Genomic DNA, 23,694 nt, shown 5'->3' with positions numbered 1-23,694 from the left:
GGATTTGGGAAGGTCCGGAAGGGTTTGTAACGCTGTTCAGTTGAGTGAACTGTGAAATCATAACAGCTCGTTAGTCTTATCTTCACGTCACGTGTAGTCGCGGACCGTGGTGAAACTCGAACTACCTCAATTAAATTATTAAGTCGTGGGTCACGGTGGGTGTGACAGCTAAACAAATAATTTCTTATGTAGGGTACCCCCTACCCTACCTATTTAGGTAATGTCCTAATGACCTCTCAATTACAGAATGAATATTGAATTTCTACTGCATTCAAGCATTGACATTGATGAATTGCTTAGTGCTTACTATTTCATAGGCTATTCCCTTTTTTGTTTCAGTAATGATGTTAATTTGTCTTCCTGAAAAGGCTACAAGTTTAAAAAGTGTCAAAATAATTTTGATTTTTGATTTATCTATCTGTTAGAGTAGCTAACTGACACTGACAAAATCTGACATTGCTTAGTATGAACTTATGAAGTAATTAATTTCTCAATAAATCTGTATTATTCATTAAATAGATTATTCTATTTGAAGATTCTTAGCTTTAGCATCAGAATTTAAGAGTTGAAATGAATAGAGACTACGATCACTTGCTAAAGCTCCTCATCATTGGAGATTCAGGTGAGTAATTGATGTAGGCTAACTGCTAAAGCAAGTGCAACCATAGTGGCAAACTAGTGAGTTTTTAAAATCAGTTCATTTTTAATTTCCTCATTTACTCAAGATTTCAACAGATTTCTTATGTATGATAATTCTGGTATCTTAGATACTTTACTGGTCTTAGTGGTCTACTTATATGACTCAAAAATGAACTTGAGGAAGAGTCTAAAAAACTCTCTGCTTTGCCACTATGAGTGCAACCTTTAGCAAAAGTGCAAAATTACCATCAAATCAGGTGTGGAATATATCTATTTGGCAAGCCGTGACTGAATTTTTGAGCCGTGGTTTCCTGGATTTGCGAACCATGATTCCACACTCAGGAAGATGTATATAAACGGGGAAATTTCTCGCGTAAATCAATCTAATTATATTTTTTTCGCGCAGACGTTTGTGCAAATCACAGTCATCGATTTCGCGCCACGCAGCACTCGGCGGGGGCCGCGGAGCCGTCCGACACAGTTCTGATTTAGACACAGTTTTCATCTGAATGGAATGGCAACATCGTCTGTAGATGATTTCAAGTAACGCTGAACCAGCATTGCCAGATGGTATATTTCCTGTCTCTTATACACATCTAGATGTGTATAAGAGACAGGNTTTTCCAATGACTGTTAATGCTGAAATTGTGTCTTTTTAATATATGCCAGCATGAATTCGTTTGAAGATTTGTGTTTTTTATGTCTTATAATTCATTATTTCTAAACAAAAAAAGTAAATTAGGTAGCTTAAAGGTAATATTATGTGTGTACAGTATTTGATATGCGAGTGTGTTTGAGAAGGTGAATGCATTCTAGCCGTGCCGCCTTCCATTGCCAATCATTGTAACCTGTTGCGTATACATGCTGTCTCTTATACACATCTAGATGTGTATAAGAGACATGTGTACGGTCAGTGTGATTACGTAATTTGCATTGCTGCGCGTCCATATTTAAACTATTTTAGCTTTCTAAAAGTACGGCGCTGTCGGCGCACAGCGCATTTTTTTTACCGGCATAGTACGGCGCACCGCGCAGGTTGTTAAAATGACAATATAAATTCCCGCGCACCTGGCACATCTTCCTGACCATGGCCATGATTCCATTTCTTCAAGCCATAATTCCATTTTTTCAAGCCATGAATGTTGGCCATGAAAAGCCATTTTCAAGGCGCAAATTTATTTACAAAGTCCATGCACATGTTACCTCAAATCTAATCTTATTTTAAAACATTCAAATGGCAACTATAACATTTGTCTTTACTCTAAGGCCTAAGCTGAGCATGTGTTAATGCAGTCTGACTCTGAACTCTGACGTAACTCATGGTCAGGAAGATGTGCCAGCTGCCAGGTGTGCGGAAATTTATATTGTCATTTTATCAATCTGTGCCGTGCACCGTAATATTCTGGTAAAATAATGTGTTGTGCTCCGAAAGTTGTTTAAAGATGAATGTGCGGCAATGGGCCGTAACCCCATCACACACAAACATATATCTGCATCAAGTTCACTAGATTTCTAACATGTTAACACAAGTTATAAGAGTTGGCACAGTTATGAATATTTATTCATTATTCATAGATCACAATTCAGTTGACATGAATTATAAAACTGAAGAATAGAATGCAACAATTCACGTGGCTTGAGATTGGTGCCTTCTAATGGACTGATTTTGGCAAATAGTACAAACCCATTTGTCAATGTTGGGAATATGTTACGTTTCCAACATCCTCCCGGCCGGTGGAATGGGTTTGCATGGCGCAAACCCATTGAATAAAAAAATATAGGCACCAGAATTTCATTAAATTATCCGTTCTCATTTCTTCCAACTTTAAAGGTTAATTATATAGACAAACAACAAAAATTAATAAAATATGAATAGCTTCAAGGGACGCATCACATGACACATGACAATGTATCAGCATTACGTAAAAGTCTGTAAAAACAATGTTGCCATACCATTCCGTTGGGAATTTCTGATGACAGCTACGTAGTATATCTAGAGGTATTTTATTTACAAAAGTTTTTGTCCTCAAAACTATTTTTCCATTAATTAGGATGAAATTATTTCTGACTTTGTCCACACCGTAGAACCTCTAATAACCCTATCATTATACAATTAGTATAGTATATATATATATAGAACAAGCAAAATAAAAAAAAATGCACAGTATATTTGATTACCTAGATACGGAAGTTAAACAGGCAATATTGCCATAAGAAATTTGTAGATAATTTCTTCTAAAATAAATATCTAGATTTTTACTTCTACAAAATTTTCATACCAAGAAAAATCATATATTATTGAAGGATAGTTAAACACATATTGAATATTTTGAGTTTTTTATCTGTTCAACTGTTCCTTGACAAACTGTATTTGTGCCGACGACTGCGCGGGGTGAAATGAATGACCAGAATTTGCACCAACATTGGCGCAAAGATAAAATTTAAAACTCGTTATGCACGAGAAAATTCCCCAAAAACCTGCATATTCCTGAGTGTAGGACGTAACTGCAACTATGTGCAATCATCAACTAAACTTTTAGGTTGACTTGTTTACATTAAGATGATTACGTACTGGCAGGATATTTTGGCAGGAACGGTAAAACAATGTGGATTGAGGAAAATTTTTTGAAATGAAATGTTTGTGAAGTACAAACTGCAACTTTTTCAATCAAACAAAAAATAATGACATTCAAGCTGTGAGATTTCATATCTCAACAGCAATTATATGATATTAGAGCTGCAATATTTCAGAAAAAATATACTTTTCCAGCCCTGGGTCAAATGGGCATGTGGTAATAAGATATATTTCTCTGGTGATCCATAAATGAATTTGAGCTCAATTTAAAGGTCTTTGCAAGGGCTAATACGTATATGGCAACTCCTAAAAAATCCATTTGCTATTTGTAAGGTGCCAGAAGGAAGAAAAAGCATCCCAAATTACTCCGGGTATGGGATAACAAGGGACATATGAAATGAAACACGATTTTAAAATGTTTGAAGCATGCAGAGTGTACTCATCCATTACTAAACAGTACTCCAAAGTCCTCTTCATTTGTAGATGATGTAGATCAGGACAGGAAAAGTCCTACTTTTTTCTGAAATATTGTGGCTCCAATATCATTTAATTTCAGTATAGGTATGAAATCTTGCGGCTGCAATGTCTTGTATTTTTTGTTTAATTGAAAAAATCATGGTTTGCACTTTGCAAACATGTCATTTCATAAAATTTTCAACATCCACAATCCGCAGTACCTACTTCAATGCTCTTGCCAAAATATCCTGCAGAACGTAATAACAACAAGTCAACTCTAAATGTTTCCTTGAAGATTGCATAGTTGTGGTCAGATCAAAGCAGTCAGACTGCATTATCTGATTATCCTGTGTTTAGTTGCCACTTCAGTGAAGACAAATGTTATCAATAGATTTGGGGTAACACATCAAATATATATATATATTAATACACATCAAATACCGTAAAAGGAGGTTACTTAGACTAGTACTTTTTTTAAATGATGCAATTTTTTTACTATCTAAATTAATTTAATTAAACTTAAATTGAAACATGCAAAATGCAGGTCTATACTCAAGGTTCACTCACCATATATTGCTGGCTCCTGCCTCATTGTTTTGATGTAATTTCAAAAAAGTGATGGTCTTTGTTACCCCCCACTCTTGGGGTATCTTAAACTGGGTGGTAAAATCAAGTTTATTTTTTTGGTGAAATAACTCCAGGTTTTGATGCATTGTAGTAGAACTCTTCTAGTTACATATGCAAATGACAAATTTTAGAAAAGTGTCATAGTTTGCAAATGGGGGGCGCCACCCCCAAATGGGGTAACTTAGACCACCTAATGTCAGCCCTGACGGTAGTATAGACCTGTATTTTGCATGTTTCAATTCGAGTTTAATTTAGCTAGTAAAAAAATGGCATCATTTATAAAAAAAAGTGGTCTAAGTTACCCCCATTTTACGGTACCTATATAGTATATTTTGTAACAAATTACTCAACTTCTCTCTACTGTTATTCGTACACATGATTCCTGTTTATCCGCTATTGTATGCTGCACTTTTCTCCGCAATATCAAGCCGTCCTGTCTGACACTTGGTTCTTATAATCTTTGAATGTTAACTGAACAGGAAGTAGTCAGGGCAGCAGAACCAAACTTTGCCAGAACATTTACAAGATGTGTATCAAACCTACACATCCACTTCTAAGTATATTTATTTGATCATTCAATTTTAAAATAAATCCATTTTGCCCGCTGGTTCCAAATGGAACCGCTCGGCAATTAATGGGTTAAGAAGGTGCCATTTGATACCCTTGCAAAGAGCTATAAAATGAGCCTAAACTTGCTTATGAAATGTTTCATGGTAAGAAGTTACTAACAAAAAATGCTCAAAACCATCCCTTATTACCATTTTTGACGGTACCTATTATTGAGATTTTTGGTATTTAGATTCTATTTGTTATGTAAATTTTTCTACACCTGCCGTTTTTTTTAATATTTTGAAGACTTGCTCAAACATCAAGTTCATTAATTGTCAAATGTATTTTATCCCATACCAGGTTTATTTGAATGCAAATTTAAAGGGGAATAATTCATTTCAGGGGTGGGGAAGAGCTCCCTGTTGTTGCGCTTTGCCGACAACACATTCACTAGCAACTACATCAACACCATTGGCGTGGACTTCAAAATTCGAACCCTTGATGTGGATGGTCAGAAAGTGAAGTTACATATCTGGGATACGGCTGGCCAAGAGCGATTCAGAACTATCACATCCACGTGAGTTAAATTATTGAATTCATCCATACCTTGTATATGTCAGGAATCTTTTGCTGATACTTTAGAAGTTTTCCTATGCATTTATCACGTTTGATTATAATTATGTTAGGTGCATTAAATCCTTAATATTTTCAATTTGGTCCTAACCATCACTGTAATAAGCTTGGAAACTGATTTCTATCCAAAATCCTAAATTTGTTTGTTGTAATAGCTTCTGATAATTCTTGCCATAGTACATATGAACAGCCTAGCTACTATCAAGACACTGTAGGTATTTTGATTATGTTTATACTTGAATAGTTCTCATATTTATTCTGCAGTAGGTTTGAAACCAACAAGCTTTCACAAATATATGATAGAGTGAAGGAAATTTGTACCAGTTTAATGGCAAAAACTTGCTATCTGTACGTAGGTAGTATGATTTTATTTAACTCAAACGCTTGACTATTATGCAAGTTCCTATTTGTCTCTTTATTTCCAGGTATTATCGAGGCACTCACGGCGTCATTGTTGTATACGATATCACAAATGGAGAGAGTTTTGCCAACATCAAAAGATGGCTACATGAAATCGACCAAAATTGTGATGTTGTTAACAGAATATTGGGTATGTATAAAATCATTAACCCAAGTTAGTTGTCATAATGCTCATTTCTATAATTGAAAAATATTAAGGTAAGAAATAAAGCCTTCAAATGTATTGAATAGGATAAATTTTAATTTGAAAAGCTATCAAGTGCCTTATTTCTGCGCTTGCTTATGAATTTTGGTTATTTATCAATTCTTTAACTCTTGCTGGACTGCATATATAAGTACCACTGTACCCACACAGTTCAAGTACACACCACTGGACATACACGCAACATGATTACTATACCGTATTGTAAAATTTTGCTGTCATACAAGGGATAAACATGTAACTTTGATGGCATCCATACTTCTTCATAAATCTACCTTCTTAATAATAATATATTTTCAACTAAGATTTGCTCACACACAGTTGACATAAGGTCTAGTAAAAGTTATATTCTAACTGCACATTTAATTGGATAGTATAAACAAATCTTAACATATTTGATGGGTAAGATGCATTTTAAATCTTGAAAATTTTCAGTTGGCAACAAGTGTGACTGTAAAGACAGGCAAGTAGTCTTGCCAGAAGATGCCCGAAGGTTTGCTGAGCGTATGGAAATAAAGCATTTTGAGACCAGTGCCAAAAACAACACAAATGTGGATGAGGTGAGTTTTACAGTTGTGTTAAACTTTTTCGTTCAAAAAAATATTTGTTGGAGTTGAGTGTAAAATTCAAGTTTCATTTAAATTTTAATGAAAGAAAGAAGTTTAGATATTTATAGGAAACCCATAAATTTTTTTTGGTTTTCAGTATAGGTAAAGTTTGCTCAATTTCATCCAGATATGTTTTGCCAAAAATTTGTGTAGGTATCAGTTACATATCTGCTAAATGATCTGCTATTAATACTGTTATGACAAGTGCCTAATAAATATATAGGTACTCCCATAGCCCCATTGGTAGATATGGTTCTTTTTAGCTCAACGCTTGAATTTTATTAAAACTTGATTTGATGTATTTTTAGCATTACAGTTCAACTTAAGAATAATTTTGTTCAATCTCACAGTGTTCCAAACATGTGTATAATTTTTTTTTTCTTTTTTTTTTCTTTTTTTTAATGTATATGTATATATGTATAATTGTTTGCCCATAGTCATCTCAACAGATAAAGCATTCCTCAAGGGAAACTCTGAGATATAAAGAACATTAATATTGCGGGAATTGTCCATTGAAGTGGAAAAGTGTTGATGTTGCACAAATGCATTGATAAATTTTGCGACGTGAAAATACTATTAATTACCTCAATTGGGATCTTCATTGCTTTGCGGTCGAAATCTACCTTCATAAATTTTATTAGCTATATGCGTTTATTACCATTTCATTAAATTTGGTTTTTCAAAAGCTAAATTCGACATAAATTGATGCCTCAATTTCATTCGTATTTTTCATGTGGTGTAAGAAATTAATCAATAATTTTCTGCTGACATGTTTAGCTGTTCATGACGCTGACGCGCATGGTGCTTCGCAACAAGCAAGAACAGAAGGAGCAGCAGGCTGGGGGCAAGGACAAAATCAACCTACACAGCAACAAGCCACGCAAGAACAAGCAGTGCTGCTAACATTCAATTAGCATCCCTTAGTTTAAATGTCATTAGTTGTATTTGCCTAATGCTACTGGTTGGCTCTGCCCACGCAATATTTGTCGATTTGTGTCTTCTTGCATTTTTCTTTTATATTTCTTTGTGTTAGTCAGATTATATATGGAAATGTAGTTGAATAATAACTTATCTCGAGTTTGGCTACTCTCTTATACTTACACAATTATTTGTGGTGTTAATGAATATGTGGATTAGTTGTGAAGTTTATGTAACTACATTCCGTCTGAAGATGTGGTGCTGTTTGACTGACTTGAGGGCAATTGTAGTCTTCATCTCTGACAGCGAGTAAATGCCTAAAATGTATGGTGTAATTTGTGTGTAATTTTCATAGTATTGTGGATATTTTTATTATATATATTTAGTGTAAATTACTTGCTGTAAGTCCGGCAGTAATTTAAAATTATTAAAAGGGCTTTATGTGAATTAAGCCTGAAAATCTCTCAAGCTGAATAATTGCTATTGGTTCCAGTAAATGCAATAAGAACAAGACATATCTGCTTGTATAATGCAACAAAAAAAAACATTATTTTGGTCTTGTACATTAGATAAAATTTAACTACCTCTCATTGTCAAGGCTCATCTATGTGAAAAAAAAATCCGTTATAATACGGACATCAGTTCAATCATCTCGGGTGTTATCGGTAAGCCATCAACATGGGTTCATATCCTATTGACAATGAATGGCCGGTAATGTTCGTAAAAAATATAACTCAGTACTCACTGCAGTGAGTGACAGAGCGCGCATTTTCTCGTCGACGAAAACTTGAGGTCACGGACGGACGGACGGNTCTCGACCGACAAGCCTGTGACATTTGCAAACTTAACTTTTCACTATAGACTGGAATATATTGGCTCTACCCAAGAATGATTGTTAAATTATAATAAGAATTAAAGTATCAAATGACGTACTGATAATCTTAATAAATGCTCAATATTATTGGCATAATTTTAGAGGATTCTTGTCAGTTAAATTGTAACAAATGCTATTTAATGACACTAACTGCTTCATAAGTACGTTCAATTTGATGATAAGCAAAGCAGCCTTTCCTACTGTCAACTCAATGATGTATCATGTGGGAATGACCATTCTTTTCCTAATCAAGTGGAATGTCATTCTGAAAAATTTCTCTGCTAGTTATTATTTCGGGTTTCATACGATATTTTTAATCTTGTTTTCGGTATCTGACGTATCAGGTATTGCCATAGTCCAATTGCCGATTTCGAGATTCTTGCAATAAATTGTATTTGTTGTTTGCTAAGTTCTAAATCTACATGGTCGACTGCTCTTCAAATTTATTGCATCTTCTATGTGACGATGGTACAATCGGCGCTACGTTTCTAGAGGTCGTGCTTTTCTTTACTTTTAATAATGGCTAAAGCGTTAGGTACAAAACGTTGCGCTGAAGCATGTTCTTATTACATTGAACAAATTTTTTTCTCTCGTGCAAACATCGAAGTATTAGACATACATTGCAGCTTAATATGCATTTTAAGAAGAAACTTACCGGTCACGTATTGCCACTTGTTGTGGTCATTGAGCGTTTGACTGAGGTGTGTAGAACTTGTGAGGGATTTTCTGGCCTCTTTTTGGAGCGAAGGTTCAAAATTTTCTCTTGGATAGGACGAAATACGTGCATCGATTTGGAAAACTTTCACCGCTTTACTATGCTATGTTTGGCAACACTTAATTCGTCCATTGGAGGTCTTGATCAGCACTAGTTCTATAAGGCGTATATTTTCGTGTGATTACTCCATGCGTCTCATCAAATTACCTGGGAAAATACATGTATGTTTTTTTGCTTCCCTGTTAATTTCTTGGACCAGTTCGAAATCTTAATCTATGAGGTGATGTTATTTATTTTTATCAGCTGGTTTTCCAATTTATACGTGATTCAATTGTACCTTTGACCTTACATTAACTTGAAATTTTTGGCTTCAATGATGTTAATCAACGGAACCAATGAAATACTCATTGGGAGGTTGTATTCGTGTGTTATTTGTAGATCTTCTATTCATTGATCTTCAATTAAAGCTTTATTTCGTTTATTCCCGTTGTGCGGTATCCCCCGTCGAAGATAATGTTGATTTTTGATAAACTTAATCGTTCTATGATTGCCATACTGCGTTAATTTGAAAAACGTGTACCGACTTTCATTGGCCAAGGTTGCATGTGTCGAGACCTGACCTAGGCTCTGGGGTTAGCGGTAAGAGAAAATCCTCTATAATGAGGGCTCTTTCTACACAGAAATTTAATGGCTTGATAAATATCATGTTCTGTAGCTATAATCCGAATTAATTTTGATCTAATATAAGATTAACAAGTGCTGTCAGAAGCTGTAATCTTTCGGAAAGTATTGCCCTTCTTCTTATCAATGAAATTTAAGTAAGTTTAAAGTTTTGACCTTCTCAATTAGTGCGTTTGATTATGTAAAGTCTAAGTTTTATTATATGAATGAATATGAGTTAAATTGTACCGAATTCTTTTTCGGGATGTTAATTCGTAAATTCTCGCCTGTGTTGCGAAGAATTGTAATCATTGTTAATTACGATGCGTAGTTGGCACGGTTACCATTACGATGCTTTTGTAACTAGAACACAGAGAACCTTGCACAAATTGATCCACAGACAGGTCGATTAAAATTATATTTCATTATAATTTCATGTATAGATAATAGTATCATTTTATAATAATTATCATTTTATCGCGGAATAAGTAACTTTCTAGAAGGATAAATAACTTCTTATTACTTGCGCTGAAAACCGTCGCACCTGCGATACGTAGTGACCGTCAGCATTGAGTGAATGAATAAGTAGAATTATTTTTTTTAAAAGCACTTGACGTTCAGCTTCACAAAATATTTATTATTTTAATCAAGTGTTCACTAACATGGATTTTGCCCCCCCAACTGCCATGTATTTACTGTTGGCAACAATAAGCTCTAGGTACTGTTCTTGTTCTTCAAGAACTCTTGTTCTTGAAGAACAAGAGTTCTTGAAGAGTTCAAGAAGAGAACTCTTGAAGAACAAGAGTTCTCTTGTTCTTGAAGCTGATAGCCCTTGCAAAGAGTTCTCAAGGGCTTCAAGTGTTCTTGTTAAGTTCTTGTTCTTCAAGAACTCAAGGTACTAAGAAAGTTAGAATGCTTCTTGAGTGGCTGAAATCTGGCCGAATGTTTGTCTTCTGTAGAACAAAGTAGTGGTTGCGTTTGAATAATATTTGACTATATACTACACAATAGAGCGGCCCTAGATAGCGTAGTCTCGTTTTAGCGTTTGTTCTCGTCGCTTGAATTTTATAAACTGCAAAACTTTTCATAAATAAGATTGCACTGACGTGTTGTTCCTTATTCAAATTCATAAAAATTTATTGCTTTCAAAATAAAGGTATATTTCGAAGATATTCAGCTTACTTCTGTCGTGTGAGAGAGACAGGCATTGGATGATGAACTGCAAACATGTCAGCTGAATTTTTTTTTCGCTTCGATATTACTTCCTCTGTACCTATTTGACTTAACCGTTTTATTCGTTCATGCCATGTTCTTATTTCATTCTGGTGTGTTTCATATTGGTCATGAAAACTTGTCTCTCTGCTTGACGTTGTCATTATATTTTGCTTGTATCGTATTTTATAAGTTAAGTACAGATGCAGTCAGCGGACTGAGTACAGATGCAGTCAGCGGTATATAAGTACAGATGCAGTCAGTATATGCAGTATATAAGTACAGATGCAGTCAGCGGACTGAGAAGATATGGAGCTCAATTTGTACTTGTATGTGTAGGTGCAGAGAATTAATGTGAGTTGCGCTGTTTTGCCGCCTGTATTTTATAATTTGTTGAGATCTGCAAGATTAACATATTAGTATAACATGGCGAGTTCCTAGTGTGCAATTTTTGGACGCTATATTACAGTTTTGCGAATAGAACGTTCCTAGATGCATCCACAATTATTTGTAGGATTAGTCGAATCTGTGCGATTTTGAAAATTGCGTCTAATAGGTTGACAAGCTCGTTGTCATCGTTACTGATTGAACGAAAATCAGCTGGGTGTCACTTTTTGATATTGTTTGTCTAACCACCGTCTGGGTTTGTTATTATTAAAGGTTTAAACGTGAGGATCATGCTTTGCAGTTCGAATATTTCTTCTAGTTTTTATAAAACATTCATTGATTTGGAAATTTCGCAGCTTTCTAGAGCCATAAGTCATCGTTTAACTCGCCGTATTTTATCTGCTTGTGAATGTATGGCTAATATTTGGACGATATCTCGCCCTCTGTTTCGTGCTGGAAATGACAACGCTGGCACAAATACTGTTGATATCTAAGCCATTATGCGTCATTGTGGACGCTTATCATCCATTGAATTCGAGTTGATATCTAAGCAATTTTGCGTTCATGTGGACTTGATAAACACTATCCATTGAATTCGAGCTTGTTAAGGGAAAGCGGCGTTGATTAAGCCTTTACTCACGACGACCTGAAGGTTCCGACCAATGGCGAAGGTGTGATGTAATTAGTGTTGCTGCGTTGAATTTATGGACACGTTTTCATTAATCAGTCAACGACGAGCCTTGATATAAAATGGCTAGGAGTTATTTCCACAACAGGCTAATTTTTTTCTGATGCTTAGTAATCATTTATTTTGGAAAGTAAAATTATGTAATTTTAAAATGTAATTTTCAAAGTTTTGCAATCATTGTTGATGAAGTAACTGTCCCTTCATCTCGTAATTCAACCTTCTTGAGGCGTTAGGAATCCGGTCGGTATGATGTTTCAAACGACCTCATTTAATTTGACGCTTCGACAGAGATATATTAAGTGTTTCAAACTTTCTGAATGATAACGGCAGTAATTTGGGTGATTGATAATGATTCAATTTGCAATATTTTGAATATACCTCTAGGCCACGCCATTTGATTTTGCAAAATTTCTTCTGCAAGCATCTTCCCTTTTCAAGACTCCGAGAACGAGGAATTAAAAACTTGCATAAAGGAGCGATGAAAGACGAGAAATGGATCAACGTTATATTTACAAGATGGAGACTAACGATATAGAATATATTCATTAATTACGAGAGGGAATTCACACAAATATCTCTTCGTATGGAAGAGGACAAATAATACTATCTTATATAGAAAAAATATAATATCCTTTAGTTACGCTAATTCGAATGTTAATCTTCAGATCCGTAAATAAACTATGCACATGACGTGAATTACTTCAGATACCTTATTTAATACAGGGCATATTTATCGACATTTTTTTTAATTAAATATTATAAAAACATCCTATGGAGGGTTCGCTGCATGTACACATAAATTTTAGAAGGCAGGTATACTTCAATTATAATATAAACTGAAGTTATAAACTAATACAGTCTAATTACTGAGAATTTGAAGAGCACCAGATACACTCCTGGGCCTATACTTTCAAAAAAAGTTAAGAGATCGTAAGTTCATCAGCCAATCATTGACGACCTTTCGAGCAAAATCCACCAATCATGGACAAGAAAATAGAGCGTAAGTACTTATGTTCACTTAGCAAGTTTTGAAAGTATGGCCCCTGGGCCTATACTTTCAAAAAAAGTTAAGAGATCGTAAGTTCATCAGCCAATCATTGACGGCCGTTCAAGCAAAATCCACCAATCATGGACAAGAAAATAGAGCGTAAGTACTTACGTTCACTTAGCGAGTTTTGAGAGTATGGCCCCTGCATACTGATGGATTGTATTCTCATGCTTCGTAAACCTACTGACTTCGTTAATACATGGCACACGTGACGTAAATATACCAGATCATCATGCGGACTGAATTCTTCCAAATTATCAGAATTTTATTACTCAACAACAAACATTCCTACTTTTCATGAATGTTCTTTCATGTATATTGTCTCAACAGAAACTACTCAAGAATGAAAAGCATGCATACCTCAAATGTAGCTTTTCTGACCTCTTTTAGTACACAAATACAAGGAAAGGTAAGAGAAGAAGTGAACGACAATCTGTCCAACGCACTCGTCACTGACAAACTCTGTTCTCAATTATCGGCATTGGTTTACCAGCATTTTTCACATCGATATTCAATGGCATTAAGAGTTTTCAATGAGTCATTCATCGATACCAATTTGATCGTAATTATAGGATCCCAGTAATTCAGTGATACAAATCATAGAGCATTGAAACAAATTTCTCTACATACCACCTACTGCCGGCCGATCTCAACGTCATGCGTTTAATAGACTAATAGCGCACGTGTATCACACCAACCCGCTCACTCGCACAGGAACATTAATGCAGACTAAAATACACTGACAACTTCTGTCGAAACCCTATAGAGAAAATGAATAGATCTTCGAACCCAAGTTGAATAGGCATCATACAAATAGCGCATGTGTGTCACACCAACCCGCTCACTCGCACAGGAACATTAATGCAGACTAAAATACACAGACAACTTCTGTCGAAACCCTATAGAGAAAATGAATAGATCTTCGAACCCAAGTTGAATAGGCACCATATGGAGAAATTTAACTATGTTTATGTACAAGGGTAAAGAATTAGCAACAAGGACTTAGAGCATAACAAGGATTACACAAACTTTATACATGCTTTGGCAATATCTAGTCTTATATACGGTGTTATTCAGTAATAGACACACTACTTTACAAAAAGTAGCATATTTAAGATGAATATTTGAGAGCCGATAGACCGTAATTTATTCTACTTTACTATGATGATCCAATATTTATCCAGTTTAGTATACTGTGATGAATCTCTGAACGTGGAGACGAATTTCCTCCTATGCCTTCTAATACTGGACAGAATATAATGTACCCTGAAAATATTAACTAATTGCATCATAAAGCTTCCGGGGGATGAGATATGCATTCTCTTGGAATAACTTGTAGTTATCTGCCATTCGGCAGGGCAACTGAACGTTCGCAACGCACCAACAACTAAACGAGTGTTAACATTTGTTAATAAAAAATCTTACCCTGACTAGAAAGATAAAGACTTAACTAACTGACGATCACTTGCACACCGTCGCACAACATCAAGCTAAAGAACTTCGTGCAAAATGTAACTTTCGTTTGAAATTTCAATTGTGTAATCCGGTTTTCCTTATGAGATCTTTTCACGGAACAATAAATTTTGGAAGACTTCACTCGACCGAGGATTTTTTTGTTTAAAAGTAATTGTAGCAACGGTAATTAATAAATTAAGATGAAATCGACGTGAGCCGAGGACGAATAATTACGCATGTTAAACCTTAATCATGAGTTAAACCTTGACTTGATCTGCACCACACTTCACACCAAGACGTGAGTGTACGAAAACCCAACGTACCTATCGAAACACTTCCGTTTAGGTAAACATTAACCCATTATTACTTAGGTATAACCTACTAATGATCCTATTCTTATTTCAAATGTCGATCTAGATTAAAAAAACCACGTCACAGACATTTGAAGGCGATCGCAGTTTCTTGCTGGGGGAAGACTGTTCAAACATCGACTTAAGTCGCCATTCGTTGCTCTTTACTGTTTGACCTTTTCAGCATCTGCAGCACAGACGCTGTTACTGCTTCTCCATAACTGGTAAAACTTGGCAATGAGCGTCGGCAGGCTTTTCGTATGTCGCCCATAGACGCGCTCACAGTCATTCCGTTCGTCGAAGTAGTGGACGCTCCTTTACGACCGTTGGAAAAAATTCCGATGGATGAAGAGCCGAGCTCTTGAAAAAATCCAGACATCCCAGAATCAAGAGACCCGATGCTACCTCGATAGCTGGAACAAGAGATTTCTTCCCGGGAGTGCCGGCTCCTTTCTCGAGACAATTTGCAACCTGGTAGGTACACTACAGTGATCAACGTTCGCTATACACGCCAAGATTTGGTTTAGCAATAAAAAAGTAGAAATAATCAAAGAACAAACGAAGTGTAACTAAGAGTTTCTTGTAGTTTACACCAAAAGCAGGATGAAGTGTTTCATATGAAGCCGTCAGCGTACAAGACTTTAATGCAAGAAAACGTGGAAAATGGAACAAGATCCCACATTAAAAGAAACAATCAGAACAAGAAAAATCAGTAGCTCAAGAGAATCAGACAAGTCTTTGGCAGAAGCAAAAAATTAAACGTCAGAACGAATACCTTAACAATTGAAAAGCCAATCACAAACTAAAAAACATTACGCATCATACATTTAAAATTTGAAGCTCAAAACATACTTGTTATGAACTCATAGCAAAATGTCAGAACAACAAAAAAAAATTGGCTACAGCAATGCACAGCAAATTATCAAACTGAAGCAAAGCGTTAGTAACTTAAATAATGTCTTTATCTCAGTCAACAACTGTACAAAACAAAGGAATGGTTTCTTTATTTGCAAAGATTTGATTTTTTGGGGATGACCACACGTCGTCTCGTTTAGGTTGTCGGGCAAATATTCAATAATTTGAAAGCTAACAATAACCTTCACAAAGCTTCAAATCGTCTACTCGTAATTGAAAAATTTAAAAGACATTCGAAACGATGTGTTTAGAAAAGTGCGCTGAGAATGCGTGAATTTTGTATGAAATTATCGGGAATCGTAATAATGGGAACAGCATTACGTTTCAAAGAGCACTCCAAAACACTTTCACATTACCGACGACAGCCGTACATAGAGAGGTTTTTGACGAATTTTAAATCTTTATCACGCATTGCAGACGTTCTTCCTACACGGGGGTTTAAAACGCTGAGATGATCCACGAAACCATAGGTAACTGCCTTTTTGGTTTATGCTAACGACACAACAGACTGGAAAGAAAATTAAAATCGACTTTCATCAATCACTCCATAAATCGATAGACTCGAAACATGAAGTCAATGGTGGAATAATTTGAGAGGAAGACTAGTTTCAAGCACTCCTTACCATAAAAACGCCACACTTGGACAGTCAGTAATAAATTCAAACCGAAATTGTAGACAATAGACAGTGGCATCACGGGAATTTCAAGCGAATTGATGCTTCAAGTTTAGACGCTAGAATATTTAAAAATTATAATTAATTTACGCAATACTCTTTTCCTAAATTAATTTACTTCTGCCATTGCAGCAAGGATCAATCACTTTTTGAAGATATTTAGAAATGGAATTTGCTCTCCAAAACAGATCGTTGTCACAGGAAAAATTTTAATGAATAAATCTTCAATCACAAAATTCTTTTCAGCGCTAATAGCACGAACAGCTTTATAAATATAATAATGATAAAGAGAACTGGAAAAAAATCACCGTCTCTTGGACCTTCATTTACGATTGCCAGTATTGCGATCGAGTTGACAACCTTGTCTCTGAGTTGAGTACTACAATAAAACTAAAGAGTACAAGTATCTTAATGGGCACACAAATCTAGACCGTGCAGGTGACAAGTGCCAGAGAAATGGATCTGTTGCAGTTGTCCAGCATACGCCACAGCAGTAAAAGTTTGTGTACGAATCAGACGTAGAGTAGATGTGGTGCAACTAAGTGACGATGGTGCTTCACAATCCTGTAAGTGAAATTCATGATTTGATAACCGTGAATGAAATGAGTATTTCCAAAAAGTGAAATTATAATGTAGGTTTGTACAGTTTTTTTTTACAAAAGTGGCTCAAGCATTCTTTAGGAGTATATTTTTTTCTAAAGCATTCGGTTATCGTTTCAATTGCACATCTAGTGCCAAAGAGCATACGCAGCGTATACAACAAACCTTAAACACAGTATATGTAAAAATCTATTCACATTCATAACTAAACTGTTTCAAAATAGTTTTTTTGTTAAAGGTTAAAATTGAATTGACAATGTGTATATATGGCGCCTACATTACAGAGAAATGTTTACACAAGCAAGTTGCTGAATATATGGATGAAAAATATATATGAAAGATCAACGGTTTATGTGCATTTTTACAAGCTCTAGCATACGATTACCGACACAATACAAGTCAGAGACAATGTAAATTAGGCCGTAAATCGAGAAAAAGAAACTGTGAGATGACTAAAATTGTGGAAATTTGCTCAGCTTTAAAGGGTTCAATTGATTTTAGTCATTGACACTCCACCCAAATAATTATTCATGCCAACTGCCCCAAATCAAAATGTACTACAAATTAAATACTTTTCCTCCACTCAACAGATTTCCTAAGCAAATGTTTAATTTTTTAATTTCCTTTTGTCTTCGTTAGATCCTATATTTATTATGTTCGGTACTAAAATCAAATCCTGACTAGCAATTATATGTAGGCTCGCTACTGACCTGCTTCGTGCATGTCTATTAGGGAGTTGCTGAGTGCAGTGCGCTTCAGAGTGCCTGTGCCGTTGACAACTTCAGTATTCAAGGTGCTTTTGTCCGACCCCGTCGAAATGACTTCCATGTCCGCAACACCTGCACAAAGATTGCCTTTCCTCATTTCGTTCGAGCATTAACAAGGTACCGTAGTTTTTTAACATAAACAAGGTACCGTAGTTTTTTAACATTAACAAGGTACCGTAGCTAAAATTAGCAAAGTGTTAGAACAATTAATAGAATAAATGTGTTCCGCGATTCCAGGTACACCGATGTTACTCTAGAATTTATGTTTGAGAGGTATCAGGGTTAGGTTTGAACAGTACTTAAACTGCTGGTTAACCCAAGTTGTACGCCAGCCTTAGTATGAGGTTAAATTAGCGTCACCCGGGAATGTAACTTTTTAGAAACGAAATCCAAGGAAAATGCGCCGTAAATGGAATGTAAATAATTATTTTTATAAAATAATTCGTTGCAAGTTGAACGATAGTATGACGCCTTCCCTAAAATAAATAACGGGAATCTACATTTAGCTTGATGCCTTCCAATTCTCTTATTGATGAAAAACAAACCTGAATCTCTATTTTCAGCAGTCGAGGTCGGCCTGGACGCTCGTAGAGATGCTTTACTCTTCTCCAGTTCTCCTTCAATGCGCAAGTTCTCCATTTCGTCCATCTCGAAAATGCTCTCTTTGAGATCCTCGCAGAACTTGGTGCGGTCGTGCTCATTGCGAGCGTTGAATGCGATCAAGAGTTTGTTGTCAACTCGCTGCTTGATCTCTATCAAGTACTGGTAATCTGTTCAGATCAAGAAAAAGTATCATTAATTTCAATATCTGAAGAACTCATCATATTTTAGAAGAATTTTAATATGTGCATGAGGTTGCAATAGACTTTAAATGCTTCACTAATCAAACAATGAAAAACAAATGAGAAATAGGATGATCTTGATCATATCACAATTTTTCTAAACCCATTGCAAAAAAACATCACTTGACATTAAAAAGTCGAAACTTACGAGGGGTTTCCTTGTTTAAGACAGTGAGTCCCGCCAGCGGGAAGCTTTGTCGGAAGGAATAAGTGACAGAATTCTTCTTTTTAGAGAATATTTTGGTGACGACGAGTAGGTCGTTGAAGAGGAAAACTTCTCTTTGGTGTAATCCAGCTCGCTCCTTCTTGGAGCTGTCCGGGACTTCATAGAGACGACAATAACATACTAATCTGCGGTGCGGCAAAGCTAGATTCGGCCGTTTTTCAACCATGGTTTGTTGTACCTTCATGACTTGCGTTACATGATCGTGTCCAGTCCTGTATTCCTGCGCCTTAATTCGATGATACATGCCCTCGAGCATCTCGCGCTCGATATCGTATCCATCATCAACCCCACGAAGATTTTTAATAAAATCTTCTACCTTCATTCTTTTCTCCTGCTTCATGGAAGCTGTGTGAAGATCAGTATTTAGCATAATAATGGCAAAAGCTAGCACGAATATAGTCTCCGAGTCTCGTAGTTTAGCAACAATGTCAGGATTACATTGGCAATAACGTTGAGCGAAGACTTGCATCAAACGTTCGATCTTTTGCGCCTCGCCAGGCAGTCTAAAGTATGTTTGATATTTGCGCAGAGCTACATCCACTTGCATGCCCGACAAGTCGATCTCTTGGGAAAACATTCTGTAAAAGATAAAAAATTATATAAGTAAAAAAAATTAGCTCATGTTATACTGAACAGAAAGTAAGTCAGACTCAGTAATGCAAAAAAAAAACCTGATGGAAATAAGCATTTAGTACAATTTCAACAATTCTTGTTCCAATTTTCTTTTTTTAGACAGAAAAAAAAAAGAAATTGTTGAGCAAAAGACTTACTCTAGAACGGCCATATTGAAGCTGTTCTGTAAGTTGCCCAGATATTCGCCGATCATTTGTTTGCTGAGACCCTTCCTTGTAAGCAGGAACTTAGCCACAGCCAAAGGCGAGTTCTCCAAGAAATATCTGCTGATGAGGTACGTGATGCCGCGCTCTGGCTTCTTATTGAATAGATTCAGTCCTACGCGATACTGGCGCTTGCGCAGCACCTCAGGCATCTGCGTACGAAGAACAAGTCGGGTTACACTTTCTCACAATCTAATACAAAAAAGCTCAAGCTTACTTCTTCGATTTCATTATTTCGCAATGAAATTCCATTATTTCAATATTCAGAGGATTGACAATTCAAGCAGCAGCACTTCATCGATATAGGGAACAAAATTAATATCATTAAAAAAAACATTTCAATGCGACAAGATAATGTGAGTGTTAGATAAATTTTGAATGTATTACTGATTTACAGAAATCTATGATTATCGCTATCTTTCAAATTCTGTCAACCAACAAAATACCGACTTGTTAAGATTTCACTTAAGTGCGAAAAAGCGCTGACCTTGATTATCGCTATCTTTCAAATTCTGTCAACTAACGAAATGCCGACTTGGTAAGATTTCTCTAAAGTGAGAAAAAGCGCAGACCTTTGGCAGTTGCGCGGGATGGTGCGGCGCGTAGCGCGCGTTGTGTGAAGGCGCCGTCTGCGAGTAGGTGAGGCGGTCGCTCGAGTGAGACTGACATGAGTCTTCAGAATTTTCACTAATGTTGCTTAGCCTTTTGTCATCGAGTATAAGTTCACTCGTGCTCATCTGTGAAACAGTGTTCAATTAAAAGACCTCCAAATCGTAGTTGATTCTTTTAAATCAGCGCATTGCTTGAAAAGGTTACGATATTTTTAAATATTAGATAGCAGCAATTGCTTTAAAAACCATTAATCTTACTTCAATAAAGAAATGCCAACATAGTTGTTTGAATTCAGTAGAATACTCAGAATCGAAAAAAATACACAATGAGTGAACAAAAAAAAGGTCCCACAAAAAATGACAACTTACATGATTTTTTCGCTTCCAGACTGGTGACGTGGGCATGTGAAGATCTCCTAATGTGTCGGGGAGATCGTGGGAAGATAAAGGAGTCGCTCTGTCAGACGCGGATTGCGATAGCGACGAGTCCGACCCTGACGATTGCACGCTCGAGAGAGACCCGTTTTCCGGACACCTGTGATACGATGCCCCAGTTAATTCTTTATAAAAATCATCATGATATATTATATAGGATGGAAATACAGACATTAATACTTACGTGATGAGCTCGTGGAAAACTACTATTAATAATGATACATCAAGTGAGTTATAGGGAATTTTGACATTAGCAGTGAATAAGGAATAGAAAATGTAAATGAAATAAGCATGAAATAACAGTAGAAGCAATATGGAAACACAGCAAAGCCCAAAGCATAAAAATGTGCGAAAATAAATTTCCATCGAATATATTAATAAAAAGTCTAGTTAAGACAGCTAAAAAATGAATGCATGACGAGCGGAAAAATAATAATGAGATGTCCTCGTTACCGAAGACCGAGACTCTCAGAGAGTCTCTGTCTTTGAGAGACAGAGACCATCTTCAGAGAGAACCATCATACCTCCGCATGATGGTTCTTTCGACGCTCCTGCTGCGCTCCTGTTGGGGAGCGTAGGGCGGAGGAGTGAAGCAAGAGGAGGCAGGGGATGGCCAGTGAAAACGTGGATTTGGTGACAGCGGAGAACCCATATAACTGGGAACGCACCACCATAACCAATAAATAATAGGCAGAACAAAGCAAAAGAAAAAAAAAAAAACGCACGAACCAGAGAACTGACCACACATAAGATTTGAATGAAGCGTAGGATACAATAAAAATTAAAATTAAGCACTGTTATGTTAAATAAAACCACGAAAAAGCAAATATGGCAGAGCAATTTAAACAAAAATACATTTAAGCCAAGAATAAAATTCAAATGTCCAACAAATGAAGACGCAATGATGAAACAAGAGAAACGGCAATAATTCGTTGTAAGATGAAACTGATATGAGCTCGAACATAAAAAAGAAACGATTATTTACAAAATAAAGCTATTAGGCAGAGCTGCTATATTAGGGCTAAAAAAATAGCATTAAAATGGAATAAATGGGCCGTCCAAAAAGTTATCATAATACAAACCAGAATGTCATGCATTTCAAGCTATTGGCAACAAACGAAGGGAAGAGGATGCTGAATACGGTCACTATATCACAAAAAAATATTAATACAGTAAAAACCAATGCTAGTAGGAAGACGCCGATGAGGTACATCGACCGCGCTACTCGCTAAGAAGGGAAGTGGACACTCGTGTTGGAAAACAATGGAGGGCATAGTGACAAACGAGAGACTTTTTTTATTGAGTCATTTAAGTAAACCAGTAAGTATTACGAATACCAGCATTGCCTTACATAATGTATTGAACAAATCTCTAAGTAGACAATAAAATAAGAAATGAACTGGTTTCTAAACAATCTCTCACTTGGCACTATGTCTCACAGCTCTTAAAAAACGAATCGGCTCATAAAAAAGCGCGTCAGCTGGGTTTTCCAGCTTGATGAAGAAAATTACGTAGCTTTATCGCTGCAGGAAATAGTACCTGTCGGCGCTGTGGCCGCTCTCGGACGACTTGATGGAGGAACTACGTCGGGGCACCTCAGGAGGGAGCTTCTTGCCGCACTTGTTAGGGCGGCGCGCCCCCAAGCCGCTACTGCCGCGGCCTTCGTGACTTCCCTGCAAATCCCCAAACCGCAATAAATCCTGCAATTCCGTTACAACGGGGAACAAATTCACTGGTCAACTTTCAAAGGCTTATTTTCTTATGCAGAGGTAGTAATTATATGCATAGACATCGTATAGCCTTTAAAAAATGAAGGATATAAGAACTTAATATCCAACAAATTAAAACCCATTACCAAATTTAAAATAAATAAACAGCTGTTATTTGTCTGACATTGTACGATTTAACAAATATATACCAATTATTCACATATTCATAGACAATATCATCTAAGACTCACGAAGCCACTGTCCTCTGAACTAAAGTATTTCAGTTCTTTAGGTGAGGCATTGGAGTCGTCGAGAGCAGCGTTAGCGGGTAGACCGCTGTCCTGGCTGCTGATGGAGCTGTTCGTTACGCTAACTGTCAGGTTAGTACCAGCCTCGTTACTAATAGCCTCATTAGAAGACACTTTAACGATGTTGTTGCCAATACAACTGGATTCAACTGATTGATCATGGAATTGAACGTTGTCTGTCTCATCAACGCTGGAATCAGCGTTTCGCCTTCCTGAGTCGCGCATCGAAACTGATCGTGCGGGCCGTTGACTTCCTCTTCCTTCGCCGTAAACTGCACAAATTTTAGGAAAATTTTTAGTAATTATTAAAATTAGAAAATAAATTTTTTGCTCTCAAGTATCTCACGGCTCATTTTGTCTTCCATATTGAATAATTTCAAAGGGTAGATCGATTGGAACGAGTCGTTCACCTAATAAAGCAAACAATCACCAGGGAAATCTTGAATAATAGAAATTCCAAAAACTATGCTTTCTGATAGTCAAATGACTTTCCGACTCTAAACATCGAAAAACCTAACAAAAGACACACCGGAAGCGCTAAGATTCTTGTTGAGCTCATCAAACTCTGATCGTATGAACTGCTCCGGGTCGCCGTAATGCACGGCAGTTGCAGCAGCACTCCTGGACCCAGCGTCCCCTTGGAAGCGCCTGGACAGCCGCCGCTCTTGAGCCTTTGCGGTAGCGGTGATGGCGCGGAATTTTTTGGTCATGGCATAGTGGCGGTACGCGCGCTGGATTACCGTCGCNAAGAAATA

At 36.5% G+C, this 23,694-nt stretch overlaps 2 protein-coding genes across 3 annotated transcripts; one reads left to right on the top strand and one right to left on the bottom strand.

Annotated features, from left to right (window-relative positions):
• The first annotated feature begins 350 nt into the window (after window positions 1–350).
• LOC108667177 (ras-related protein Rab-35) lies at window positions 351–7,976 on the top strand. The gene is made up of 5 exons (XM_018154166.2): window positions 351–622; window positions 5,249–5,423; window positions 5,905–6,029; window positions 6,537–6,661; window positions 7,487–7,976. Exons 1-5 carry the CDS (start codon window positions 571–573, stop codon window positions 7,610–7,612), a joined length of 603 nt encoding a protein of 200 aa, XP_018009655.1. The 5' UTR covers window positions 351–570; the 3' UTR covers window positions 7,613–7,976.
• A 6,310-nt stretch (window positions 7,977–14,286) lies between these two features.
• On the bottom strand, window positions 14,287–23,679 carry LOC108667186 (IQ motif and SEC7 domain-containing protein 1). 2 transcript variants are annotated; one of them, XM_018154177.1, is made up of 11 exons: window positions 23,469–23,679; window positions 22,883–23,211; window positions 22,462–22,595; window positions 21,447–21,578; window positions 20,857–21,022; window positions 20,449–20,613; window positions 19,811–20,028; window positions 18,963–19,618; window positions 18,518–18,742; window positions 17,916–18,044; window positions 14,287–17,169 (listed from the first exon to the last, which is right to left on the bottom strand). In XM_018154177.1, exons 1-11 carry the CDS (start codon window positions 23,647–23,649, stop codon window positions 17,162–17,164), a joined length of 2,343 nt encoding a protein of 780 aa, XP_018009666.1. In that variant the 5' UTR covers window positions 23,650–23,679; the 3' UTR covers window positions 14,287–17,161. The 2 variants fall into 2 exon arrangements, with proteins under 2 accessions (XP_018009666.1, XP_018009667.1); XM_018154178.1 differs by lacking the exon at window positions 21,447–21,578 and having other exon boundaries at window positions 22,462–22,622.
• Window positions 23,680–23,694: the final 15 nt, after the last annotated feature.

Source organism: Hyalella azteca, unplaced genomic scaffold (genome assembly GCF_000764305.2).
Source record: "Hyalella azteca isolate HAZT.00-mixed unplaced genomic scaffold, Hazt_2.0.2 contig12821, whole genome shotgun sequence".
Lineage (NCBI taxonomy): Eukaryota > Metazoa > Arthropoda > Malacostraca > Amphipoda > Hyalellidae > Hyalella > Hyalella azteca.
Note: the sequence above shows the minus strand (reverse complement) of the source record. Positions and strands in the feature narration are given on the sequence as shown.

Coding starts and splice junctions, on each gene's coding strand:
- LOC108667177 (XM_018154166.2), top strand. CDS start 571: ATGAATAGAGACTACGATCACTTGCTAAAGCTCCTCATCATTGGAGAT. Junction 623..5,248: donor CCTCATCATTGGAGATTCAG/GTGAGTAATTGA, acceptor AATTCATTTCAG/GGGTGGGGAAGAGCTCCCTG. Junction 6,030..6,536: donor TGTTGTTAACAGAATATTGG/GTATGTATAAAA, acceptor GAAAATTTTCAG/TTGGCAACAAGTGTGACTGT.
- LOC108667186 (XM_018154177.1), bottom strand. CDS start 23,649: ATGACCAAAAAATTCCGCGCCATCACCGCTACCGCAAAGGCTCAAGAG. Junction 23,212..23,468: donor CAAGAATCTTAGCGCTTCCG/GTGTGTCTTTTG, acceptor AAATTTGTGCAG/TTTACGGCGAAGGAAGAGGA. Junction 22,596..22,882: donor GTTCAGAGGACAGTGGCTTC/GTGAGTCTTAGA, acceptor GGGGATTTGCAG/GGAAGTCACGAAGGCCGCGG.